This window comes from Podarcis erhardii, assembly GCF_964252035.2.
Source record: "Podarcis erhardii genome assembly, chromosome: 2".
Lineage (NCBI taxonomy): Eukaryota > Metazoa > Chordata > Lepidosauria > Squamata > Lacertidae > Podarcis > Podarcis erhardii.
This window is the reverse complement of record NC_138498.1, coordinates 119,786,734-119,812,402: the sequence shown is the minus strand read 5'-3', so window position 1 is coordinate 119,812,402 and position 25,669 is coordinate 119,786,734. Positions and strand designations below refer to the sequence as shown.

General features: G+C 44.5%; 1 protein-coding gene across 5 annotated transcripts; it reads left to right on the top strand.

Annotated features, from left to right (window-relative positions):
- The first annotated feature begins 2,743 nt into the window (after window positions 1–2,743).
- On the top strand, window positions 2,744–16,927 carry LOC309336579 (vomeronasal type-2 receptor 26-like). Of its 5 annotated transcripts, none has more exons than XM_081852566.1 (5): window positions 2,744–3,147; window positions 6,478–6,729; window positions 13,415–13,642; window positions 14,510–14,636; window positions 15,906–16,927. In XM_081852566.1, the coding sequence occupies exons 1-5, from the start codon at window positions 2,821–2,823 to the stop codon at window positions 16,808–16,810; spliced, it is 1,839 nt and encodes a 612-aa protein (XP_081708692.1). In that variant the 5' UTR covers window positions 2,744–2,820; the 3' UTR covers window positions 16,811–16,927. The 5 variants fall into 5 exon arrangements, with proteins under 5 accessions (XP_081708692.1, XP_081708689.1, XP_081708690.1 ...); XM_081852563.1 differs by having other exon boundaries at window positions 5,923–6,729; XM_081852567.1 differs by lacking the exon at window positions 2,744–3,147 and adding an exon at window positions 4,671–4,817.
- The last annotated feature ends 8,742 nt before the right edge of the window (window positions 16,928–25,669 follow it).

Sequence of the window (25,669 nt, the reverse complement as noted above, 5' to 3'; positions counted from 1 at the left end):
CTAAAGCCACTTGTAATATCCCTCGGCTCCTCTAGGTGGATTGCAAAAACTGAGTTCTCTTCCAGATCGCGTCCATTAGCCCTAGTAACTTTATAATCCTTATTTAAAACAATTTGTATCCAATTTATAACAAATATAGCCAGCAAAGTCCTTGTAACATAGTCTCTATCTTATTTTCCGCTTTGACAGCTCTTTGACAGCTGTCAAAACTTGCCTTTCTCCTCTCCAAACTCCGTCATCGATCGCTCCCGGGGTTCCAGGGGGGGTTGTTTTTAAGTCCGAATTCTACTTTCCTCCTCCAGCTCAATCTCATATTCTTCACTCGTGAGGTTAAAAACTTGCCAAAATGATGTTACTCCGATCTTAGTTATCAGATCCTTTGCTTTGACCCTTCTACAATGGAGGGGGTGGCTGACTTCCTTTTTTGCGCCTCCCCCGCTCGCTCCGAAATTTTTAAAATTTTTGTCCCTCTTTTTAGTCCAAGTTCCAATTACCTACGGGTTGTTCTTTTAGATCCGAATTTTCAAAGGAAAAAGCCAGCGCTCTCCGCCGAATGGCATGCGGCTTCGCACGGCAGGGATAGCAGAGGACTCAAAACACCACGCTTCTCCCCGGCACCCGATCCGTAGCCTTTAAAAAGGCTCCTTCACGAGTCGGGAGGGCGCTAACGGTGTCAGCCGAGTCTCCATGTCCACGGCCCCCGTGGCCGTGGTTTTTAAGGGTCCCCGCATCGCCGGTGCGGTAGGACCCAGCCCCTGCCGTGCAGGCTCCCTCCGGAGCTCGGAGGGAGTCCGCCATTCGGCGATGGCGCCGACCCGGAAGTACATACTCAGCTTTTTAGAGACTTTGAGAAAGAATCCTGTGGCTAAAGAGGTTCTTTTAAGTTCTGCAAGTGGGAAAGGCCAGGGCAAACCCCGCTTGCTGCTCCCCACATCTTATTCACCCCACATCTGCCTTTTAAATCAGTAAATCAGTTGCAGTTTTTCGTTTTTCATTTCCAAAACCAAAAAAAGAGAGAAAAATTACAAACATCAAATTCAGCATCCATATTCGTTTCCTAACATAAACCTGTTACATGATTAACTAAATCAAATTATACCTAATTACTCTAAACTTCTCTTTGCTGTATACAAATACATCACAGAAATTTTGTATTAAAACTTTTATATTATAAATAATATTTCAAATAAATAATATTTCACATTCAAATCATAAGAACACAACAAGACGGAAGAAGTAAAAAATTGAGATCACACATGGGTGAAGGGGAGTGGGGGGTATGGGGGAATCAGTTGCAGACCTGATCCACTGTGAACTTCAGCAAACTTCATAATTTTTCGAAGAAGGAAACAGTTCTATGTCACGTCAGATTAACTTTTTATTGAGCATTCCTTCTGATTTGTTTCCACAATGGTTGTAGGGGAGGCATATGACACCCGCTGTTTATTGAGCATTCCTACTCAGCTGTTTACCTTATATAACATTGCAGAAAGCGTTGCACTTTCAAGTTCACATTCCTGTCAGTATTTCTTTCTCCTGGAGGCAGGGTTATTGCCCTTGCCCAGTATTCCCCTACCCCTCGGATGACATGCTTTCCAGCCAAGCGATGGGGCTACCCCCTCCTTCTGGAGGCATCACTATCTGGTTGTTTCTTTGGCAACCCACCTGCATGTGACCAACTCTTTAGACATGTAAAAAGGATGCTTAACAACCTGGGTTAGGGCCACTAATTTCTCAGAGACTGGTTCGGCCACTTCAGTCCTGTCTTGTAACACAGCCTCTCATCTTGCAGATACAAAACTACAGGCTTGGAGAAGTCCCCCAAAATCTTTTAAATCTTATGGCACTGCAAAGTAATAATATAAAACCATTTAAATGGGGAAACTACAGAAACATAAGCTTTTTGGCTCTGGCCCAGCGGCTCAGCTATGTTGCTTTTGCTAAGGAGTGATTTCTCCATGGAGGGCTCTTGTGAAAGGGGAATGAGGCCTTATTCATTCTCTCTCTCTCTCTCTCTCTCTCTCTCTCTCTCTCTCACACACACACACACACACACACTCATAATTGTTTTTGAGATTAAGTGGAAAGTTTTGGTTTTGGAGATAGTTTGAGGGAAGCATAAAAGAGTTTCTGGGTTTCTGGGAAGTGCTGAAGATCCTGAAAGCTTTCCCTTCAAAACTGAATGAGGAAGCAGAATCAGTTGGGATTTTATGCTGTCAAGCTTAAATGCCAGTCATTCAGTTAAGCTTTAAAATGTTTGTTTTCAAAAGGAAAATGTTGACTGGAAATATCTCGCCTTGTTCATGAATCAGTAAAGGTAAAGGGACCCCTGGCCATTAGGTCCAGTCGTGGACGACTCTGGGGTTGCAGCGCTCATCTCGCTCTACAGGGAGCCGGCGTACAGCTTCTGGGTCATGTGGCCAGCATGACTAAGCCACTTCTGGCGAACCAGAGCAGCACACGGAAACGCTGTTTACCTTCCCGCCGGAGCGGTACCTATTTATCTACTTGCACTTTGACGTGTTTTCGAACTGCTAGGTTGGCAGGAGCAGGGACCGAGCAACGGGAGTTCACCCCGTCGCGGGGATTCGAACCGCTGACCTTCCGATCGGCAAGCCCTAGGTTCTGTGGTTTAACCCACAGCGCCACCCGCGTCCCCATGAATCAGTAGCCATCATGTAACACATCATTAGGAGAGGATTGGCTGTTGAGCTTCTGGATCAGGGGTAGTATAAGAAACGGAATAGAGAACTTTATATTATCTGTAGAAGCTTGCCCAAACATGTTGAGTTGAATCTGACATATTTAAATGAATACTGGATGATGATGATGATGCAATATGTACATTTTTGCAGAAAAACATTCACACAGTACTGGCAACCCCTTTCCTCCTTATTTGCCATTCAGGATATCAACCAGAATCCCAGGCTCTTGCCCAACATCACTCTGGGCTACAACATCCACGAGAACTTCTTTCATGGAAGGGTGACGTATGAAGCTCTGGTAGACCTGCTGTCTGCTAGGCAGGCAAATGTTCCGAACTACAACTGCGGAGGACAGAATAACCTGCTTGCTGTTCTCGAAGGGGCTGACACTCAGAACTCCATCCAGATTTCAAGAATGTTGGGCATCTATAAAATCCCACAGGTAGGAATGGAGAGGGGTGTGGCATTTTGTGGCTGAGCCAAATTTTGGAGAAAGCCAAAAGAGGGTGGGGTAGATGTTAAGTGTGAATGGAGACAACTTGTTATTAATCTTAATTTACAGTGGTGCCTCGCAAGACGAAATTAATCCGTTCTGTGAGGCTCTTCGTATAGCGGTTTTTTCGTCTTGTGAAGCAAGCCCATTGACAGCTTAGCGGATTAGCGCTATTAGCGGTTTAGCGGCTTTTAGCGGATCAGCTGATAAGTGGCTTATCAGCGGATCAGCTGATTAGCGGCTTAGGAAAAGGGGGGGAAAAAGGGGAAAAACCCGCAGGAACTCGCAAGACATTTCGTCTTGCGAAGCAAGCCCATAGGGAAATTCGTTTTTCGAAGCGCCTCCAAAACGGAAAACCCTTTCGTCTAGCGGGTTTTCCGTCTTGCGAGGCGTTCGTCTTGCGGGGCACCACTGTATTTTTAAAAGAAGACAGATGTTGGCAGGTTTTTTTAATATACCCTTTTATATACCCTTTCCTAAGAATCCATAGCATCGAATTTGCCAGTTTGCCGCATACTAGGGTAACAGGAGGCATCCACTATAACCCCAAGGTCTCGTTCCTGGCCAATCCATGCCAGTTCAGCTCCATGAGCATAAATGGGTACTGAGCTGGCAAGGTCTGGCAGGGGAAGAGCCCATGAGGAGATAGTGGAAAGTGCATTTGGGATTGCAGCCTTAAGTCTCTCTTTCTTTTTAATGTACAGTGCTACCTCAGGTTAACAACTTAATTTGTTCCAGAGGTCTGTTCTTAACCTGAAACTGTTCTTAACCTGAAGCACCACTTTAGCTAATGGGGCCTCCGACTGCTGCCACACAATTTCTGTTCTCATCCTGAAGCAAAGTTCTTAACCCAAGGTACTATTTCTGGGTTAGCGGAGTCTGTAACCTGAAGCGTCTGTAACCCGAGGTATCACTGTAATGACTAAAAAAGGGATACATGAGCAATAAGGGTCAATAACCAATAGGACTGTCCTTTCAGGCAAAACAACAGATGTTCAGGAGTGGTCACTGTTGGAACGTTTATATAATTTAGCAGAGTTTAAACGATTCCCTGTTTGAGTTTATGCAGCGACTAGTGGATTGCTAACTCGTTTGAGTCCTGTCAATATTTATACATTCCTGGCTGATAATCCCTTCTGTCCCTCTAAACAAAACACATGAATCTGAATCATATTAACATAAACTACTTTACTTCCAGTTTCATTCAGTTTACAGAGTTGTTACTGAAGGCAGGCTTTAGTTACTTAACAGATAAACTATATACTAGATCAGTGTTTCCCAACCTTGGGCCTCCAGCTGTTTTTGGACTACAACTCCCATCATCCCTAGCTAGCAAGACCAGTGGTCAGGGATGATGGGAATTGTAGTTCAAAAACAGCTGTAGGCCCAAGGTTGGGAAACACTGTACTAGATAGTAGTGAGTCATGAGAAGACTGCATCCGAGCAGTTACCAGTTAACACTCCTTGCAGCAACCGACCAACTGACCAAACTGCCACATAGAGGCAGTTAGTCCTGTCTCAGAATGTTGGACTTGACTGACAGCTTTATATCCCACAGTCAGATGGTTTGCTGTGCTCTCTTTGAAAACACCTGTCCTTCCTTCTCTTTGTGTCAAATGGTGTGTATGTGTTTGTGTGTGCGACTAAAGGGGAACAGAAGTAATGTCTGTAGTATGGGTTGCTATGACACTAAATTCTGGGGCAAATAGAAGTTTCCCTCAAGTGAACCCTGAAGTATATTATTATTATTATTATTATTATTATTATTATTATTATTAATAATAAAAATAACCCTCTTAACATTTTCAAACACTCCTAGTGTACCACAAAAACACCATCTTTAAAACAAAGAACAGTATCTTTTATTTTCCAAATCATTGCATATATATTCCAGAAACAAAGGTAATCCACACCCAACAAACTCAAATGTGTTTTTCCCAGGGACGTTATGCCTGTATTCTTGTACATAAAACATGGCTTATAACAATATCCATCTGTAAAACTCATTTTTATTATTATTATTAAATCTGTATAAAGGTTTGGAATTGCTCTTTGGGTTTTTTGGAGCATTTGTGAACAAAATAAACCTCCGCTATTCTCCAGCAAAAGTGTGTTGTGCTTTGTTCGTCTTGCCGGACTCAATTTGTGTGTCAATTTTTTCCATAAGGGCTGTACGCCAGAGTCCAGTTATAACCTTACTTGCTGCCACTAGAAGAATCCAATTAGTGGTTTATCCACCAAGTCTCATTTAAATTTAGATTTAGTAACACAAGCTCTGGAGACTGATGAGTGTTTTGACTTATCTCATTAAAAATTGTTCCCCTCAAAACCGTCAAATGGTACCATAAAGCAATATAAAAAGCAAACCAGAATTAAGGAAATTCCTAGAGATAAAAATAGAACCTTATCTTATATGTCAAGGAAAGCCTGGCAAAAGTATTTGTCTTTTCGACTTCCAAAACGTTTGGAAACCAAAGTGCGGCTTCTGATTGGCTGCAGGAAGGTCCTGCAGCCAATCAGAAGCTGTGTAAGCCCCATCGGACATTCGGCTTCCAAAAATGGTTCACAAACTGGAATAGTCACTTCCGGGTTTGTGACATTCGAGAGCCAAAACGTTTGGGAACTAAACTGTTCAACTTTCAAGGTACGATTATATTCAGGGTTAGCTATATTTTGGCTTTGATCCAAAACTAAGTTAGCCAATAATGTTTATTTTCTTGCCAGGTCAGCTATGCTTTTGTCTCTCATGTTCTGGATGATAAGAGGCAGTTCCCTTTTTTCTACCCAATGGTCCCCAAAGAAGAAGGCCAGTACCCAGGGATTGTCAGGATGCTCCATCACTTCAGATGGACGTTCATTGGTCTAATTGCCCCCGACACCGAAAATGGAGAGAGATTCATGAAGACCCTGACTCCTGTGCTCATCAGGAGTGGTATTTGTGTTGCCATCTCACAAACCATCTCGGTACTGAACACACATGGATTCGAGATCAATTTCCGCAAATTCTTAAAGTGGAGACAAGCCCGTGTGTTTGTTTATTATGCAGAGACTCTTCATGCCTTGCATGGAATTTTCGTTCTACAACATTTATTTGAGAACTTGATAAAGCCCACTGCAGGGGGAGTCCTGGTCACAACAGCTATGTGGGACATCTCCTTCGAGTTAATGTACAGCGGCTTATCTTACGAACACATCCATGGCATTTTTTCTTTCTACACTGAAACAGATAAAAGGAAAGAATCTAACGATATTCCATCCCTTTTCTTTGCAATCAAGCAGTTTTGGGAGGATGCTTTCAGTTGTTCCTATTTAAAGCACGCGTGGTCGGTGAAAGGCTGGATAAGATGCAGGGAGAAAGGAAAACATGAGATGCTGCCCCAAGATGATATGGAAAGAAGCCTCTCTCTAGACAGCTACAGGATTTACAACACTGTCAAAGCTTTGGCACGTGCTTTAAATGCTGCATATTCCTCCAGGTCTCTGTGGCGGGTGACAGACAGCCTAGAACGTCAAAGGCTACAGCCATGGCAGGTATTTTTCGTTCGTTCCATAAGATGCACCTGACCATAAGACGCACCTAGATTTAGAGGAGGAAAACAAGAAAAAAAATATATTCTGAATGAAACAGTGGATGTATCATTTTTGTGGTTCATGCTGTGGCCACAGACATGTGATCTGATGGTGAATTTGGGGTGACCCAATGCTAAAACCCCGAGCATCCATGTGGATCCGTGCTTTGTAACCACATTTTTGCACCATTGCCGCTTGTAAAACAGTGACTGAATTTCCCCCCAAACCTCAGGTTTTTATATACATTATTTACACAATGAGTCCCATCTGATTGGCTGTTTCTGCTTCCCTCCTGGAGCCTGATTGGTCTTTTCCTGAAGGCCAATCAGTTGTTGCATTCTAGGATCCTACCTGCCTATTGTTCTAGGATCTAAGCTTAGTACATAACACTTACACTAGTGTCAGAGGACGCAGCACCTCTGGAAACAGCCCCCACCACTAGATTAGCACCCCTTTCCTTCCAGCGGCCGATTTTGAATAAGACTCCTTACACATTCTGCAAGAGTTCTGCAGGGCAAGGGAGATGCCATCACACAGACTCACTCTCCCTCCGGACTGGGGTGCCCCTACCAAGCTCAACTTAGCTCCAGCCTATGTCCAAGGGACTTTGGGTGTTTCTGGAGCATGTATTGAGTGTTTTGGCGGCTGTCAGGGGCTGGTCAGAATCGGATGCCAGAGACTGCTTTGACTCCGAAGATGAAGGAATGTAGACACAGACAGAGCAGCCTCTGACAGAAGAAGAAGGGGAGAGTTTGCCCCTCCTTCCATCAACTTTCCCAGCAGCTGATTCAGAGACTGTACAGTTGGGGGAAGAGCTGGATAGCTTTGAGTCAGTAGCTAGGCAACCAGGAGGGAGGGAGTGTTTAGGAGACTTTTCATTCAAGAGCGGCGTGGACTTTCCTCCCTCCCCTCATACTTGAAGGTCTGAAAGGGTGTATGGGCAACCTTTTCCTGAAGGTATTCCTAATTTTGAGGAGTTTAGTGATCTAACTTGGTCTTCTCTCCCTGCCTCTGTTTATTTCCCTTCTCCATCTCTTGTTAAAGTTCTTTGATGGCTGAGAACAGCCTTTTAATGTATAAACTGGTGGAAGGAAGAAGTGATAATGCAGGGCACCTTCTGACCTTCTTTGTTGTTAGACATTGTTTGGAGGAATGTGCGGTATTGGAAGAGGGGACTAGCTAATGAGTAATCTGCAACTGGGCAGTTGGGCAAGTCATACAGGCTAGCTATCAATAAATCAGATGGTTTGGGGCCATAGCTCAGAAGCTCATGCATGAACTCCTGGCAGGAGGGTCATGCAACCTTTGCCACGTCTTGAGGGCTTTCCAGTGGCAGATCGAAGTGCTTGCTTGGTAATGTATATAATGCTTGCTGTTTAGAATAAAATATTTAATCTTTTCACTCACTTGTGTTTGTCTTGCTTCTGAATCTCATTAAGAGAACCACGTTGCATTTGGCAAGACAAAGGGTTAAGGCTCAACAGAAGCACAGGGGCAGGAGAACAGGGCACTGGCATGCTTCTTGCTGCAGAAGAGGTGGGAATTCAGAGTGGGCAACTCAGATCCTGAAGGAGGGTGGCTTGATGCCGCTCTCTCTGTGTTGTTTGTAAATAAAGAGGACTATAAACCTGTTAATTCTTATCGAGGGTTCCCAAAGAGGAGGGGAAACTCCCATGCCTGCCTGCATATCTCGCAGTGGCTCCTGTACTCATTATGACGGTGTTTATATGTTTTGGCTTATTAATATACAGCAAACCAATCTTTTTCACATCATAAACAGCAGAGTTTCATACCGTTTCCACACAGAGCAGGTAGGAGCTGTGTGCTGGAAATATGTTTCAACCAACTGATGCTGAGGCAAGGAAGCCTGTCCCAACCACATAATAAAGACACAGTATTTTTACAGCCTAGGGATTGCCGATCGGAAGGTCAGCAATTCGAATCCGCGTGACGGGGTGAGCTCCCGTTGTTCGGTCCCAGCTCCTGTCCACCTAGCAGTTTGAAAGCACATCAAAGTGCAAGTAGATAAATAGGTACCGCTCTGGTGGGAAGGTAAACGGCATTTCTGTGCGCTGCTCTGGTCTCACCAGAAGTGGCTTAGTCATGCTGGCCACATGACCCGGAAGCTGTCTGTGGACAAACGCCGGCTCCCTCGGCCTATAGAGCGAGATGAGCGTACAACCCCAGAGCCATTCGCAACTGGATTTAACGGTCAGGGGTACCTTTACCTTTTACCCTATGTGTTGCTAGCCAGAAGTCCCATTAAGTTCAATGGGGGATACTCCCATTGTTAGTAAATTCAGCTCCAGTCCTCCGAGCTGATACGGCTCATCTTCGCTTGAGCCCAGCAGAGTATAAAACACCCAGAGTCCGCAACGGAAGGATGAGGCAGGTATGGCTACATTGCTAAGCTTTATTACTAAGCTATGCAGAGAGCATACAAATATACATCTTGTCTCTGTGAGAAGCAGAGAGCAACTCCAAAAAAAGAAACAACAGTACAAAGGAAACAGGAAACCAGTATACGTCACATCCCGTCTCCCTTTCCCGTGGGAATCCACCAGTATCTGGACTGTGGACTGAAAACATAGTCCTGTGACTACCAGCAGCTGCTCAGTGAGGGAAACAGAAAGCAACAGGTAAGTGTGCACAGGATGGCAGCCTAGACCTACTTACCTGGGAGTAAGCAAAAAGGTCAGAGCTGGATAGTCAGTGTCCTTTCTGTTACGAAAAAGGAGCAATGCTCCGGCGAGCTGCAGCTGGCTGGAATGCCAAACAGGATGTTGATGTTTGTGGCTGTACCGTGGGAACGAAGGGACAGCCTATTCACTGTACTGAGCACCGGATGTTAGCTCAGAGTGTCACCTGATCTGTACTGGAAGTACAGGGGTGGAGTCTCTCTCTCTGCTGTGTGTGTTTGGAGAGTGCAGACATGTTTCTCTGTACTGCTGCATAGACAGAAATAAAGGCATGTAAATACATTTCTGTCTGTCTCTTTCCCCCTCCTGGGGAAGACAGGGAGGAGGGAAGAGTGGTGTGTTCTTCTCACGTTTGAGGAGAATCGCCGATAGAGACCTTGCCTGTATCCTGCCGGGAGTTGCTGACAGGGAGGTCAACAAGGAACTCAAGCCGGGTGCCTGGAGAGTGGCAAATTCCTCTGACAAGGCTTGAAGATTCCAACAACTGGTAGCATCGCAGGTGGTTCTGATCCATGGAAATCTGCGTGAGACATTGATGGATCGTATGCCATCCTCTGCACCAAGGGAAGGAAGATAACGTCTGCGTGCAGCTGGAAGCTGATCAGACGGCTGGGCATCGAGACAAGGTGAATGGCAAGCGACGAAGCCCCAAAGGTATGGAAATTTATGGCTGTAAAGTGAACGCGTTAAGGAAAAGTTTTCGGTTCACAAAAGGTGTCTGCATTTGAGAGAAACCAGCACTGTGGGGAAAAGCAGCCGCATACTTCGCATACCTAGATAAGAGCTGGTATGCACAGTTGCTAAGCAATGTAAAGTCAGAACAGTGGAAAGCTACTGACTCGGGGCTGGAACACGGAGTGTGTTTTGTCTACTTAGCTGTTCTTTGCAAGCACTTTTGAGCAGCTTGCGGTTTTACTGCCAAGTGGGAAAGGCAGTAAACAACCAAGAAAGGCCTTTGAGATTTTACAAGCTCCAGAGTGAGAGCTGAGGCCTAGATTCATAATGGATGCCAAGAAGGGGGGAGGCTTGCCTTACCCACCTCCCCTGACAAATGACAATTATGCCTCATGGTCTGTAAAGATGAAAGCCCTGCTGCAGAATCAGAGGATTTTTGGGGTGATTGAGAACCCCATCCCTCCTGCACCAACGCCAAGTTGGAATTCACAGAATGTGAGAGCCAGGACGGCCATAATTCTGTGTGTCGCAGATAATCAGTTGGTGCATATACAGGGTTTGCAGTACGCGCAAGAGGTTTGGGAGACACTGCGGAGAACACATCAGAGAGATGCTGGTTCTTCAGCGTTGCTGCATTTTGAAAAGCTGACAAATCTGAGGCTTGCGCCTGATGGAGATGTTCAAGCGCACCTGACGGAGATGAAGTTTCTGTGCCAACAGATGGCGGAGCGCAATTTTCATCTACAGGAGGAAGTGTTTTGCTTCATGGTTATAAACAGCCTGAATCGGACTTATAAAACGGTTGCCAGTCAGCTTGGTTCCTTACCGGCCCAGCAGTTGACCGCGGAGAGGGTGTACGCAGTTGTCCTTAATGAACATGACAGACTTGCTGCACTGGAAGTCAAGGACAGGGGGAGGGAGGAACAGAGTTCTAGCTCCCCCACTGCTACTGCTACTGGAGAGGATGCTGTAGCTTTGAACGTTGTTCGTTGTTACAATTGTGGACAGGCTGGGCATCTTCAGCGGAACTGTAAGAAGCCACGTCAACAGAAAGGAGCTAAGGGGAGCTCTGCAAAGCCTGAGGCGTCAGGCAAAGGTCGTACCAAGTCCCAGGTGAAACCTGCAAAGGCTTTGATGTCTAAAGGAACCATGCCAGAAGTGGAGAACGCTTTTGTCATTGACACGGGTTGCACCGTTCACATGACCCATCACAGAGAACTGTTTTCAACGTTTAAGAAGCAAAGCTTCGCTGTGAAGCAGGCCAATGGTCAGGAGCTGGAAGCGACCGGAGTTGGGACTGTGTATCTTGAGAGTCTGAACTTGACTATAGACAATGTGTACTTGGTTCCTGAGTTGAAATTCAATCTGCTGAGTGTTTCGCAGATTGCAAAAAAGGACTAAAACTGTCCTATGATGCTCAAAGCTGCGAGATCTTCAAAGATGGAGAGTTGTATCTTTCTGCCAGAGAGAAAGATGGACTGTATTTGTTGACTTTTGATCAAAGTGATTACATGAAATGTAATTCATCTGATTCTAACATGATTTCTCTCGCAGGTGTGGCAAAGAACGCCAGGAAGGTGACCAGAGTCGACAAAGCGTTTCAGCGGGTGTATGCTGATGTGATTGGTCCTCTAGCACCATCTAGAGGCAATGCAAGATTTTACCTTGTGTGTGTGGATTGTTTCTCTCATTATGTTTCAGTGTATGTTTTGGAGAAACCACGAGAAGCCTTAGAAAGGTTTAAAGAGTTTTGTGACAAGGTTAAAAATGTGCATGATGCTAATATTGATTGTCTTTTCACAGATGAGAAGCCAATTTTTCTTTTACAGGATTTTCAGGACTTCCTGCAGAAGAAAGGGATAAGGCACAAGGTTGCTGTTTCAGCGGAAGCGTGGAACAGGGGTGTCTGTGTACGGGTGAACAAAGAATTGCAAAAGGGGATGCAAGCGCAATTGCTTAGTTCACATCTGCCACATGAGTTCTGGGCGGAGTCGCTAATGTCATATTGTTATACGTGGTTAAGAAAGTTTTCAAAAGAATTGGGAAGTTCTCCTTTTGAGAAGCTGTTCCATAGAAAACCTTCTGTCGCCCATTTCAAGGTTTTTGGGTCTCATGTGAGGACAGAGGCTCCAGGGGGAGTAAAGAATGCAAGAGGCATTTTTGTGGGATATGAAAAGGGTCACACATTGTTCACACATTTCCCACTGAGGACAATTCAGATGATGATGATGATTTTACTGATTACAGTGGTACTGATGAAGACAGTGATAGCTCAGGGAGCTCAGTTGTCACAGTCATTGAGAGGAAATCTCACACAATGGCTAGACCTTCACAGGTGGAGGATGAACCACTGTTTACTATTGGAACTGTTTCTCCAAAGAGTCCTGAAACTGAACCAGTAAGCAGAGAGGATCAGCACCTCATACGTAGGTCTGAGAGAGTTACAAAGGGTGTACCACCCAAGAGGTATTCAAAAGAGTTTGCCAACTTAGCTGTTGCATGTATTGCTGTTGCACACAACCAAGGACAGGTTGAAACTGTGTCTAAGTCAGAGACAAAGGCACAACAGAGAGTTGCTAACCAAGGTAATGCAGAAGCACTCATTCCTTGGAAGCCAGACATCCAAAGAGGTACACTGGGGAAACCAGTGGCGGGGAGTTCCAAGGATGGAACTGAAACAACAGGGGAATGTTATGCGTATAACAACTGTTTGTTTTCCTCTCTGGATCAAGCTTTGCTCGCAACACGCATTGATTCTTTTGGGGGAGGATGTTACGAAAAAGGAGCAATGCAGCAGTGAGCTGCAGCTGGCTGGAAAGCCAAACAGGATATTGATGTTTGTGGCTGTTCCGTGGGAACGAAGGGACAGCCTATTCACTGTACTGAGCACCGGATGTTAGCTCAGAGTGTCACCTGATCTGTACTGGAAGTACAGGGGTGGAGTCTCTCTCTCTGCTGTGTGTGTTTGGAGAGTGCAGACATGTTTCTCTGTACTGCTACATAGACAGAAATAAAGGCATGTAAATACATTTCTGTCTGTCTCTTTCCCCCTCCTGGGGAAGACAGGGAGGAGGGAAGAGTGGTGTGTTCTTCTCACGTTTGAGGAGAATCGCCGATAGAGACCTTGCCTGTATCCTGCCGGGAGTTGCTGACAGGGAGGTCAACAAGGAACTCAAGCCGGGTGCCTGGAGAGTGGCAAATTCCTCTGACAAGGCTTGAAGATTCCAACACTTTCCCATATTCTAAATGCTGTTCTTTCTCTTCCCTTCCAGCTCCACCCTTTCCTGGGAAATTCCCAGTTCTACAATTCTTCCATGGATGGAGTGTATTTGGATGAGAATGGGCAATTAGCAGCTGACTTTAATGTCGTGAATTGGCTGAAGTTTCCCAATAAGTCCATCCTTAAAGTGAAATTTGGGAGTATCAACAGACGGGGTTTGCCAGACCTACAATTCACCATTGACCAGGATGCCGTTGTGTGGCCCAAATGGCTCAGCCCGGTGGGAGAAATCATCTTTCATGGCCCTTCGTAACCCTGTCCCTCATTTCCATTGGGCGGGGGGGGGGGACAGGCTAACACATTTTTTGAATGCTCCTTTAATATGTATATAGTATTAAATTGTTTAAATAGTCCATTAAAAAACATCACGAGTTACCATTTTTGTTTTTCTTTGAGTTCCCATATCACTCGATAATTGTTATATCTCTTCTCTCTGAACTGTCCATTTGTTTCTAACAGTATACACAGTATAAAATATAAACCTGAAAATACCATATTCTTGTTCTTCTGTTGCTTAAGATCTAAATCCATCTCGTATTGAAAAAGAATTAATTACTTAAGTAATCCGAAAAGGGTTTCCATTCTTCTACAAACACCTCATCCTTAGACTCACTTAGTCTAGCAGTGAGTTTTGCTGTTTCGGCATAATCCATTAGTTTGTTAATCCACTCTTCTTTTGTGGATATTGCTGTTTCCTTCCACTTCTGTGCAAATACAATACTTGTTGCAGTTGTTGCATACATAAACAATTTTATCTTTATTTTCGGTATCTCTGGCCCGATCAAACCTAGCAAAAAGGCTCCTGTTTCCCCCCCGTCTATTGTCATCTTAATTAATTCATTATTTACCATTTCCTGGCAAGCTTTTGCTTTCTTACAAAACCACCAGATATGAATAAAAGTTGATTACATTGATTATTAGCATTTTTAGACATTTCAGCCATTTGAACCAGTGTTAGATACCATTTTCATATAGTTTTCTTTCAGCCCACTAGAGGCAGTAAAATTGAGATCGCTTTCCCACAGCTTTTCCCATTTCACAATTTCTATAACTTTTTTTATAAAATGCTCCTTATCTTTCAACTTAGACCCTACCTACTTCCCGGTGTGTGGAAAGTTGCAGCCCTGGATTCGTCAAAGTCGTTCAGGAAGGAAAGCCACTCTGCTGCTATGACTGCATTCCTTGTGCAGAAGGGACCATCTCCACTCAGGAAGGTGGGTGATCCCAGTGGAAAGGGATAACCTTGGGAAAGAGGACATTTCATTCTGATATCAGTGGCTTTTTAAAGAGAAATTTTAGAACTGATTATTGAAATTCATATGCAAAATGTGCACAAGCAAGCCACAAAACACTCCTCCCAGTTTCTCAGCCTGTTTCTTTTCGTGTTTCCTGGGGCAAGCAAAGAAGGAGCTGTGTGACCGTGCCTTCCTGCAAGTGATCCGAATCTCTCTTAAATGAGATTTTTATAGCACGCATATTGCAAGATCCTTCTTGTGAGGAAAACCAAGTACCAAGTAGTTTTAATCTTTATTTTTCTGCCAATGGATGGAGATTTGTTTGCTGTTATTTATGGAAACTCTAAGCAAAGCTAAGTATCTGTGATTTATTCTAGCCTATGCATTCTAGCAGGGACGCGGGTGGTGCTGTGGGTTAAACTACAGAGCCTAGGACTTGCCCATCAGAAGGTCGGCGGTTCGAATCCCTGCGACAGGGTGAGCTCCCGTTGCTCGGTCCCTGCTCCTGCCAACCTAGCAGTTCGAAAGCATGTCAAAGTGCAAGTAGATAAATAGGTACCGCTCTGGCGGGAAGGTAAACGGCATTTCCATGTGCTGCTCTGGTTCGCCAGAAGCGGCTTAGTCATGCTGGCCACATGACCCGGAAGCTGTATGCCGGCTCCCTCGGCCAGTAAAGTGAGATGAGCGCCGCAACCCCAGAGTTGGCCACGACTGGATCTAATGGTCAGGGGTCCCTTTACCTTTTACTTTTTATACATTCTAGTGGGGAACATTTATTTACAGGTGGATGTGGGCAGATGCAAATTAAACCAAATTTTAATGTGCTTGGAACAAACACCACTGTGCTTAACTCTCCGACAAGAGGATAAGAATCTCTCTTCCAAACCCCTCTCTCCAAAAAGAAAGACATAAATCTGTTGAGCCAGAAGCAAGAACAACTGGAGGACCTTTCGTCAGTCCATTTTTCTCACCCTGCACCATTTGACAGGGTTATTGTGACATTGCGGTGTCTAGCATGTGGAAGGCTCTCCCCATTGTTTTCACCAATAAATTAAGACATACTTGCTGCCCCAGGTTTTCCCGGACCTACAATATTAATACTGATTCCTGATATCCTTGGTCATATGCAGTTATTGTTATTGGATATAGTAATGTTTTCTTATTGTGGGAGCCACTTTGGCATTACTTTCTGCAAGGGAAAACCATTTCAGAAGGGTACAAATTTGATATTACTCTTGTTCTTTGCAGATGCAGAGCATTGCACCAGGTGTCCTGAAGATCAACATCCAAACAAGCCCAGGGATCAATGTGTCTTTAAGATTATAACCTTCCTGGCTTATGAAGAACCTTTGGGGAACCTCCTAGCTTCCTTTTCCCTCTTGTTATCCTTAACCACAGGCATTGTGTTAGGAACATTCATTAAGTACAAGGAAACCCCCATAGTCAAAGCCAACAACAGGGACCTCTCCTACATCCTCCTCATCTCCCTCTTGCTTTCCTTTTTGTCCTCCTTCATGTTTCTTGGCCAGCCACGGAAAGCCGCCTGCCTTCTTCAACAAATGGCCTTCAACACCATCTTTTCAGTTGCTGTCTCTTCTGTGTTGGCAAAAACCATCACTGTGGTGCTGGCCTTCCTGGCCACAAAGCCAGGAAACACGATGAGGAGATGGCTGGGAAAGAGTCTGGCCAACTCCATTGTCATTTTCTGTTCCAGTGTCCAAGTTCTCATCTGCACCATCTGGCTGGGAATCTCTCCCCCATTCCCAGAATCTGACATGAGCTCCCAGGCTGGAAAGATCACCTTGCAATGCAATGTAGGGTCTATTGCCATGTTTTATGGTGCCCTTGGCTACATGGGCTTCCTGGCCTCCATCTGCTTCATGGTGGCTTTCCTAGCCAGGAACCTGCCTGGAGCCTTCAATGAAGCCAAGCTGATCACCTTCAGCATGCTGGTCTTCTGCAGTGTTTGGGTGTCCTTTGTGCCCACCTACCTGAGCACCAAGGGGAAATACATGGTGGCCGTGCAGATCTTCTCTATCTTGGCCTCCAGTGCTGGGCTTCTGGGCTGCATCTTCTTTCCCAAGTGCTACATAATTGTACTGAGGCCTGATCTGAACACAAAGGAGCATCTGACAACAAAAGCTGATTCTTAAATGACTCATTTTCGACAACTGTCGTCCAGCACAGACATACTTGCCTATGTAGCTTCTTAGATTTAAAACTTTCCTACTGTCACATAAATGATGAAAGTTGAAAATTAATTCACAGTAGCTGTGAAATGACAATGATGAAATGACATACTTGCCTTGCAAATGTAGCTTCTTAGATTTAAATCTTTCTTCCTGTCAAATAAATCATGAAAGTTGAAAATTAATTCACAGTAACTGTGCAATGGCCATAGGTACTTTGGGCATAAGGTTTTACATAGCTTCATCACAGGCTGATCCTGCTATATTATTGACCAACCATACTAGTCTTCATGCTGCACATGTTTACCAGGGGTTCACAATGAATACTTTTACACAATCTTATTTTCTGACATAATGTTTAATGGAGGCATGGCTGCAAATCCATATTTGGGTTTCAAAGAACCAGTCACACTTATTTCTCTATTCAAACTGTTGATAGTCAGACTTTTTCCTCTTCTTCTTAAAGGCCTTTATTTTGTTCTGCATAAATTATTTTATCTGCAGCAAGCCTGTTAAAACATGTGCTTTGCTCTACTCACTCTCAAAAGGGTCATTTGAAAAGAGAACCATTTCCTCTGCATTTGTAGTTCCATTTTTTCCCTGACACACCTCATTGTGGTTTGAAACAGATTTTTCAAATTATACCGTTATCCTATTCTGTTTGTGCCTTTTGCTGTGTATTTGCCTACTATTAGACATTTGTCTCTGCCCTCAAACACCTTGGAGCATGTCAGAATTGTTAAGGAAATTATTAGTATTACTTTTATCATTGATTAGATTTCTATGCTGCCCCTCCTCAAAAGGATCGCTGTCTCCTTCCTTGTCATGTTGCAGTTTGGAATGTAGCTGATTGTTCTGTAATGAATATTTCCTGCATGAATTTCTCGTGAGAAAATTTAGTTTATTTTTCTATATATTTTATAAAGACTCCAGAAGCTTTTATTTATCAGGAATTGTAGGTACCAAGATCCCAAAGGAGCAGAAAAGACTTTTCGTGTATGCAATGACAGCCGCACAGATGTTACTAGCCCAGAGATGGAAAGATGATAAAGTCCCTACCAGAGAAGAATGGCAAATCAAGTTGTTGGACTATGCTGAAATGGCAAAACTGACTGGAAAGCTCAGGAACCAAGAAGGCCAAAACTTTAATAAAGAATGGGAAAAAAATACAATTTACTTGAGAGACCAGTGTAAGCAGATGAAAACATTAGCAGGATTGCAATAACACTTGTAATGTAGAAAATATTATGGAGAAAATGGGGAGATATAAAATTTGGATGATGAAATAATATGCAACTGAAATGGTTGATAATAGGACCCAAGAAGGGGAAGGAGGAAGTCTAGAGATTCAGAGAAATCTCTAAATATGGATATGTATTGGATATTGTTATAATTTTACACTTGTAGAATCAAATAAAAATTATTTCAAAAAAGAAAGAAAAAGAGGCGATCCTTATTCCAAGACACTTCTGTGCTGCTTGATTTACTGATATTTTCTTGTCCTAATTAAAACCCAACCATTATAACTCAGTTTTACATGTAACCCATTAACCTTTCTGAATCATTCCTGGATGAGCAGTACGTGAACTAATTGGGATTGCTCAGTATATAATGGAACCTGAATGAAAACCATGCACTCAGCTACCTAATTCTAGCCTTTCCACTTTCTCAGCTACTCACACAGGATCCAGTTTGTGATTCATAATAAGCCTCCTTCCTTCCTTCCTTCCTTCCTTCCTTCCTTCCTTCCTTCCTTCCTTCCTGGTTCCTTCAAACTCTAGAATTCAATGATTAAATGCCCAGCAACTCCTTTTAAAATGATCTCACCCAGCATAGCAGAGAATGTAAATCCTCATCCTGATTTTCTGAAGGGTAGCAGAATTTGAGATGCTGTGACTGGCCGGTTCATGCAGGGCTGTTGAGGATATAGAGGACTTCCAAAACTTTAAGAAAGGAAACTGCTCATGAGCATGTGCAGAGTGTTTACACCTTACCCGTGAGAATATTTCTGAGAGTTGGACAAAGAAGGTTTCAAGATAGTGAACACAGCTTTGTGGCAGCTTCAGCTCCAAGAACATCATAAGGACTGTCTACTCCCTGAGATTTGACTTTTGGGTGGAAGCTACACACGCACATATAAAAACACTGCGAAAATGCTTTTTTAAAAAAGTTAAATATATATATATATATATTGAATTTGTCATTAGCTCACTATCGCCATCTAGGATCATATTTGTATAATGCACTTAAAGCACACTTAAAATGTTAGATTTGCAGCTGTATAGCTGAGTCCTTGGTGTTCTTGCATGATTAAGTGTGTGTGTTTGGTAAATTGCTTAGGGACTTCCCCCTGAGGTTCAAAGACTCTCTCAAGGCAAATCTAAAAAAATGTAGTATAAACACTGACAACTGGGAAACACTGGCCTGTGAGCGCTCCAGTTGGAGAACAGTCTTTACCAAAGGTGCCATGGCCTTTGAAGACGCGCGAACTCAGGACAAGAAATGTGCTAAGAGGAAGGCATGCTTGGCAAACCCTCACCGTGATCAACTCCCGCCCAGAAACCAATGTCCCCACTGTGGAAGGACAAGTGGATCCAGAACTGGCCTCCACAGTCACCTACAGACTCACTTTTGAAAACTGTGTTTATAGTTTTATAGTTTATAGTAAGACAATCCTATTCAGCTACAAGTGATCGCTAAAGAAGAAGAATTAAGTGAGTAACAAGAAAAAATCAGCAAACAGCCCTTCAGTCACATCCCTTGGGATATTCCATTTTCCAGTTCTCTTCCCAAGGTGACCCCTCATCTCACCTGTCATCAAATGAGCATCTCTCTTGACCCCCTTGCAGGAGGGGCCCCTGGATAGTGTGACCTTGTTCCCACCCTTTACAAGCCAGGTCCCCCCAACCAATTATCTAGGGGTTAAACGTGTGTGTGTTTATTTTAACAGTTCTGCCCTGCCCCTTAGGTGCCAGAGGGCAGCTGGAGCTGATCTTGGGCGGATTCCCTTCAACTGTGACAAGTTCTGCCATATCTAAGAAGTCAGGAGACAGAGCTTCAGCTACACAGAATCTGAGCCAGCCCAGATGAAGGAGGAAGAATCCCTCCACTCATCATGGTAATGGAAAAACAGTAGCAGGAAACTGAGCAAGAGTCAATTAGGAGCTCATGCTGGAGATAGTCTGCATTTCCCCCCCAAAGGAGCTGACAGTGGCTTTGAGACTAGAGAGGCTGCACTTCCCATCTTGTTACCTCTGCTCAAAGAAGTTTTAGAATATATAGCAAAGCTGGCAAAATAGATGCAAAGCAAATGGGATGAGTGGATGTACCATGAGCAGTTACTTCAAATCACTATCAAAGGGTCTTTGGCTCTGTGGAAGAAATAATCTCCCTTTCTCCAGCCTCAAAGCTTGCCAAGATAGTTTCCAACAGAAATGAAGGGGGAAAAAATCAGCATTCTTTCTCACCAGCTCAAAAGAACTAAGTATTGAAGCACCTTAAAGAGCAACAGATTTATTAGGGCCCAATTTTCTCAGTATTTTTAACATAATGTTTATGAAGGAAAATACAGATATTAATTCTATCTACAATGAAGAACAATCCATATCTCAAAGTTCAATATGTTTTAAATGGCTTTTTGCAATAAGGAGTCAATTACTCCCACCCATGTTTATTCCCCGCTCGTAAGAACCCTTCCACTGTGGTCTATAGATCTGTAAATAACGTCCCGCGAAGGACAGCCAAATTTAAATAACAATTTGACACACAGCTGTGAGGCATTTGCGAGCTTTTTTGCGGAGAAGGTCCTGTTGCTCCGCCATGACCTCCCTGCCAATTTGGATACAATAAAGGAACTGGAGGCCCCTCGACTGTCCTCGGGTCCAGTATTGGACCACTTTGACCAGATATCCCCAGCCGATGTGGACAGACTCCTCTGAGCTGGAAAGCCCACCACTTGTCCTCTCGGCCCGTGCCCGTCCTGGCTGATTAGAGCGTTGGGGGATATCATCAATTTGTCCCTTGGCACCGGGACATTCCCAGGGGAACTGAAGGAGGCAGTGGTGTGCCCGCTTTTAAAGAAAACATAATTAGAGCCCTTAGATCTATCCAATTACCGCCCGGTTTTGAATCTTCCATTCCTAGGTAAGGTGATTGAGAGAGCGATTGCTGAACAGCTTGGTAGGTTTCTGGATGAAACATCTGCTCTGGATCCATTCCAGTCTGGCTTCCGCGCTGGTCATGGGACGGAGACGGCTCTGGTCGCCCTAACAGATGATCTCCGCAGGCAGCTGGATTGAGGCGGGTCAGGGCTGCTGATTCTTCTAGACCTGTCAGCAGCCTTCAACAAGGTCGATCACGAACTCCTGGACCACCGCCTTGCTGACGTGGGGATCCAGGGCACAGTCCTTCAATGGCTGTGCTTGTTTCTCTCTGGTCAGGGACAGAGGGTAGTGCTTGGGGGGGAATTGTCACCCCGCCACTCCTTGGTGTGTGGAGTGCCCCAGGGTGCGATACTCTCCCCGATGCTTTTTAACATCTTTATGCGCCCCCTCGCCCAGCTTGTCCGGAGCTTTTGGGCTGGGCTGCCATCACTATGCTGATGACACCTAACTCTATCTGTTGATGGATGGCCATCCTGACTCGGCCCCAGACACACTGATCAGATGCTTGGAAGCTGTGGCTGGATGGTTACGTGGGAGCTGGTTGAAGTTAAATCCTCCGAAGAAAGAGGTCCTCTGGCTGGGACTGGACGATATGGGATTGAGGGGGCAACTCCCATCTCTTGCGGGGGTGCAGTTAGTGCCAGCACCGTCTGTCAAGAGTTTAGGTGTAATCTTTGATACCTCCCTCTCCATGGAGGCGCAGATTGCAGCTATAACAAAGGCGGCATTTTTTCATCTCCGCCAAGCTAAGCAGTTGGCTCCTTACCTCTCTCGCCCTGACCTAGCCACTGTGATCCATGCGACGGTCACCTCCAGACTGGATTATTGTAACTCACTCTACGTGGGGCTGCCCTTGAGCCTGACCCAGAAACTCCAGCGGGTGCAGAATGCCGCAACGAGACTCCTTACGGGGTCTTCGCTGCGAGATCACATTCATCCGGTGCTATACCAGCTGCACTGGCTCCCGGTGGAGTACAGGATCAGGTTTAAGGTGCTGGTTTTAACCTTCAAAGCCCTATACGGCCTAGGACCCTCGTACCTATGGGACCGCCTCTCCTGGTATGCCCCACAGAGGAACTTATGGTCTTCAAATAAAAACATCTTGAAGGTCCCAGGCCACAGAGAGGTTAGGCTGGCCTCAACTAGAGCCAGGGCTTTTTCGGCTGCGGCTCCAACCTGGTGGAACGCTCTCTCACAAGAGACAAGGGCCCTGCAGGACTTGACATCTTTCCGCAGGGCCTGCAAGACAGAGCTGTTCCACCAGGCCTTTGGTCAGGGCGCAGCCTGACTCCCTCCTTTGGCAATCTTTACAAAACTTTAGTTTATGGTTGCCATCAATTTTGATTTTAATTAATTTTTATAATGTTTTTATAATGTTGCACTGTTTTAGTGTTGTTAGCTGCCCTGAGCCCGACTTCGGCTGGGGAGGGCAGGATATTAATAAAATAATAATAATAATAATAATAATAATAATAATAATAATAATAATAATAATTATTATTATTATTATTATGTTTCCATGCCTTCTGTTAACTGTTCTTGAATCAAAAGATTTTTTTGATTTTTCAACTTTTTTAATCTATTTGTTTTAGCAGTCCTGATCAATTTTGCTATTAACTCGATATTCTGACTGGGTGAGCTGCCAAAGAGTATGAATTTTAAGAGTAAGACACTCAAATTTCCAAGTTAAAGTAGCACAATTAAAAATAAAATTTGAACATTTAGACATTTCTTAAAGGTTTGAAAAGCAACCACAAGAAAAGGAAGCATAATCATGCATTTACATCTAAGAAGCCACATTTGCAAGGCAAGTATGTCTTTTTTATCATTGCTGTGCTGGACAACAGTTGTAGAAAATGAATAATTTAAGAACCAGATTTTGTTGTCAGATGCTCCTTTGATAAGAATAGGGCAAGAAAGCTAGGAAAATCCCCAAAGGTTCTTCATAAGCCAGGAAGGTGATGATCTTGTAGAAACATTGATCTCTGGCCTTGTTTGGGTGCTGATCTTCTGGACACCTGGTGCAACGCTCTGCATCTGGAAAGAACGCAGGGAATATCAACTTTGTTGTACTGCTTTTCATTAACAAAAAGTAATACCAAAGTGGTCCCCCCTAAAAGAAAACATAAAAATCATTGCATATAACCAGGGAGAGCAATTTTTGATATTAATAATATTACGGGACAACAAAACCTGAGGCAACTGGTATGTCTTCAATTGTCTGGTAAAAACAATGGGGAGAGGATTCCACATACTTAGGGAATCACAATGCATGAGGACCTCACTAATGTTTCTGACAGGAATAAAATAATGATAAACCATGGTGACCCACTTCCTCAAAGGATGTCAATGTTAGGATTATGGTACTGAAACATTTGTGCCTGATAACCATCCCAGAGTTCATGGTGCCTCTTTTGTTAAATTTGACTAACAGCCAAAGTACTGTCAAATTCCCACATCTCAGGATTTTCTCTCACTCTGTGTAGGGTTCTAATTATCATTCAATGTGTCAATACAGCATGTATGAACACCCAATGTGGAAAATGCCCAGTTGCGTTGTAGCAGTGCATCAGTTCTAAAACTCCCCTTTAATAGACTCTGGACACCAGAAAGGTCCTTTGTCCTCTTCCCCAAGGACAGGTCTTTCTGCTGGTGTCACCCGCCTTCCTGAGTGGCCATTGACATCGCACAGGCCCTGGCCCAGTTGCTACTGGGGCATGGGAGTGACAGAGGTAAGCTGGTACAGCCTGCCAGTGGCCAGCGTGTGGTGGAAGCAGTAAGGGGTGGAGGCCAGGCACTTACAGGAAAAAAATCATGGTTGCCTGGGCTCCCAGGATCCCCTGCAGTTGGTGCCCCTGAGTTCAAGTGAGGAGGGTCTTTCGTCTCAGGATTGGCAGCTAGAACTGGGAGTTTTCACAAACATGTTTTTCTCCCAACAACTACCCCTGCACATGAATATTCATAAATTGTTCAGAATGTTGTAGAGCTGTTTCTTCTTTCCTTTGTAATTATCAAAATCATAATGATTTTCTTCTATCTTCTCAACTGAGCTCCAGAGACTTCTCCACGGATCGCAGTTGAGTGCACTGAAGTAAACATGAGAATCAAGAGCAATATGAGGCAACATCTTGCATCTGGAAAAGACTGGGGTACAAAAATGCCTTTTGTTTCAATGAGAGTTTGGGTTGGAATTTAGGACAGGTGAGTTGAATGTTGCAGGTGTGAAGTTGGCTTCCTTCCCCTTCAAATCTGAAGCTGTAGTTGGACTCCATTCACATTAGGAAAGGGAAAAGAGTTTGGCTTCATCAAATAATTCTCTGATATGAGCAGTCACAAGGAAGGGAGCTGTTCCAGAAGGGGAGTGCTACTGCTGTTGCTGCTGCTGCTGCTGCTTCATGTGGAATGTGGAGTGAAACCGAAATGCCCCTTGACTCTGGAGAGAGATGAACTAGACCCATTCAGCTATTCCAGACCAGGAGACCACTTCATGAGCGGGCTCATCTCTGCCACAATGGCTACGTTTATTCCACACACTTTCAAGACGTCTCCCTCTACCAACTTTAGAGAGTAAGTCATTTTATGGAATGGGGTTACAGATGTTCCTTTAGCTACCAAATTCATAACTCCCAATTCCCAGGCTCTCTCCTACTCAGAGGACTGTGGCTAAAGGGGTTCATTCTTGGTTACACAAGTGGAAAGGGCATGGACACCTTCTGCATTGCAGGGCCAGGCATCGGGCTCCCCATGCCCCAGCCCATATAAATAAGAGACCAAGAAGACTGGTTTTGGGTCAAAACATGCCACACCTTTATTGAATACAGATGTAAGAGAGTTGGCTTGGGCATGGGGCAATCTAAATACTTCCGGCCTGCCTGCCAGAAGTGACATATGGTTAATCTTGGTGGGGGTTCCTAAGGCTTACATCAAATAGGGTGACCCCTGCAGGGACCACCGTGTGGGGGAGTGCCTTTGGCCCTGAGCACACAGACATGGACACTCCCCCTGGATCCCTTTAACAGGACACCCCAGTATTTGGAGGGGCAGGCAGAGACTACCGCTTCCCTTCCATCCAAAACACAGGATTTCCCCAATGCCCAACCAGTTGGGATGATTGCTATGAGGTAGGCAAAACCACCAGGTAAGAGCCAATTAGCCCGGTGGGCAAATTCCTACCCGGACCGATAAAGAACAGCGACCACCATAGCCACAGCCAAGTCATAGACTATCAGCTTGAAGTGAGGGAGGGTGGCCAGAGAAACCCAGCGAAGGAATGAACAGGCAGTGCCCCACGTACATGCTGCTTAAATTAGCGAATGCCCCCCACCGCCTATCAGGAAGGTCACTGGAGTTCTAGTTCCCTCATCAGGGTCCCAGGAAAGCCTCTGCCGTCTCACAACGCAGCTGCACCAAGAGAGTGAACAGACTGGCTGATCTTCTCTGTCCAAGAGCCTAAAGTGCAACCAAACCCACTACGAACTTCAGTAACCCAATAGCCTTAATACAGATAGGTAGCCGTGTTGGTCTGCCATAGTCAAAACAAAACAAATTCCTTCCAGAGAACTTGCTGCAAGAGAACTTGCTGCAAGACAGACCCAAAAAAGAAAATAACAGAACACCTCTAGTCATCACATACAGCTCCCAAGTTAAAACAGTACAACGC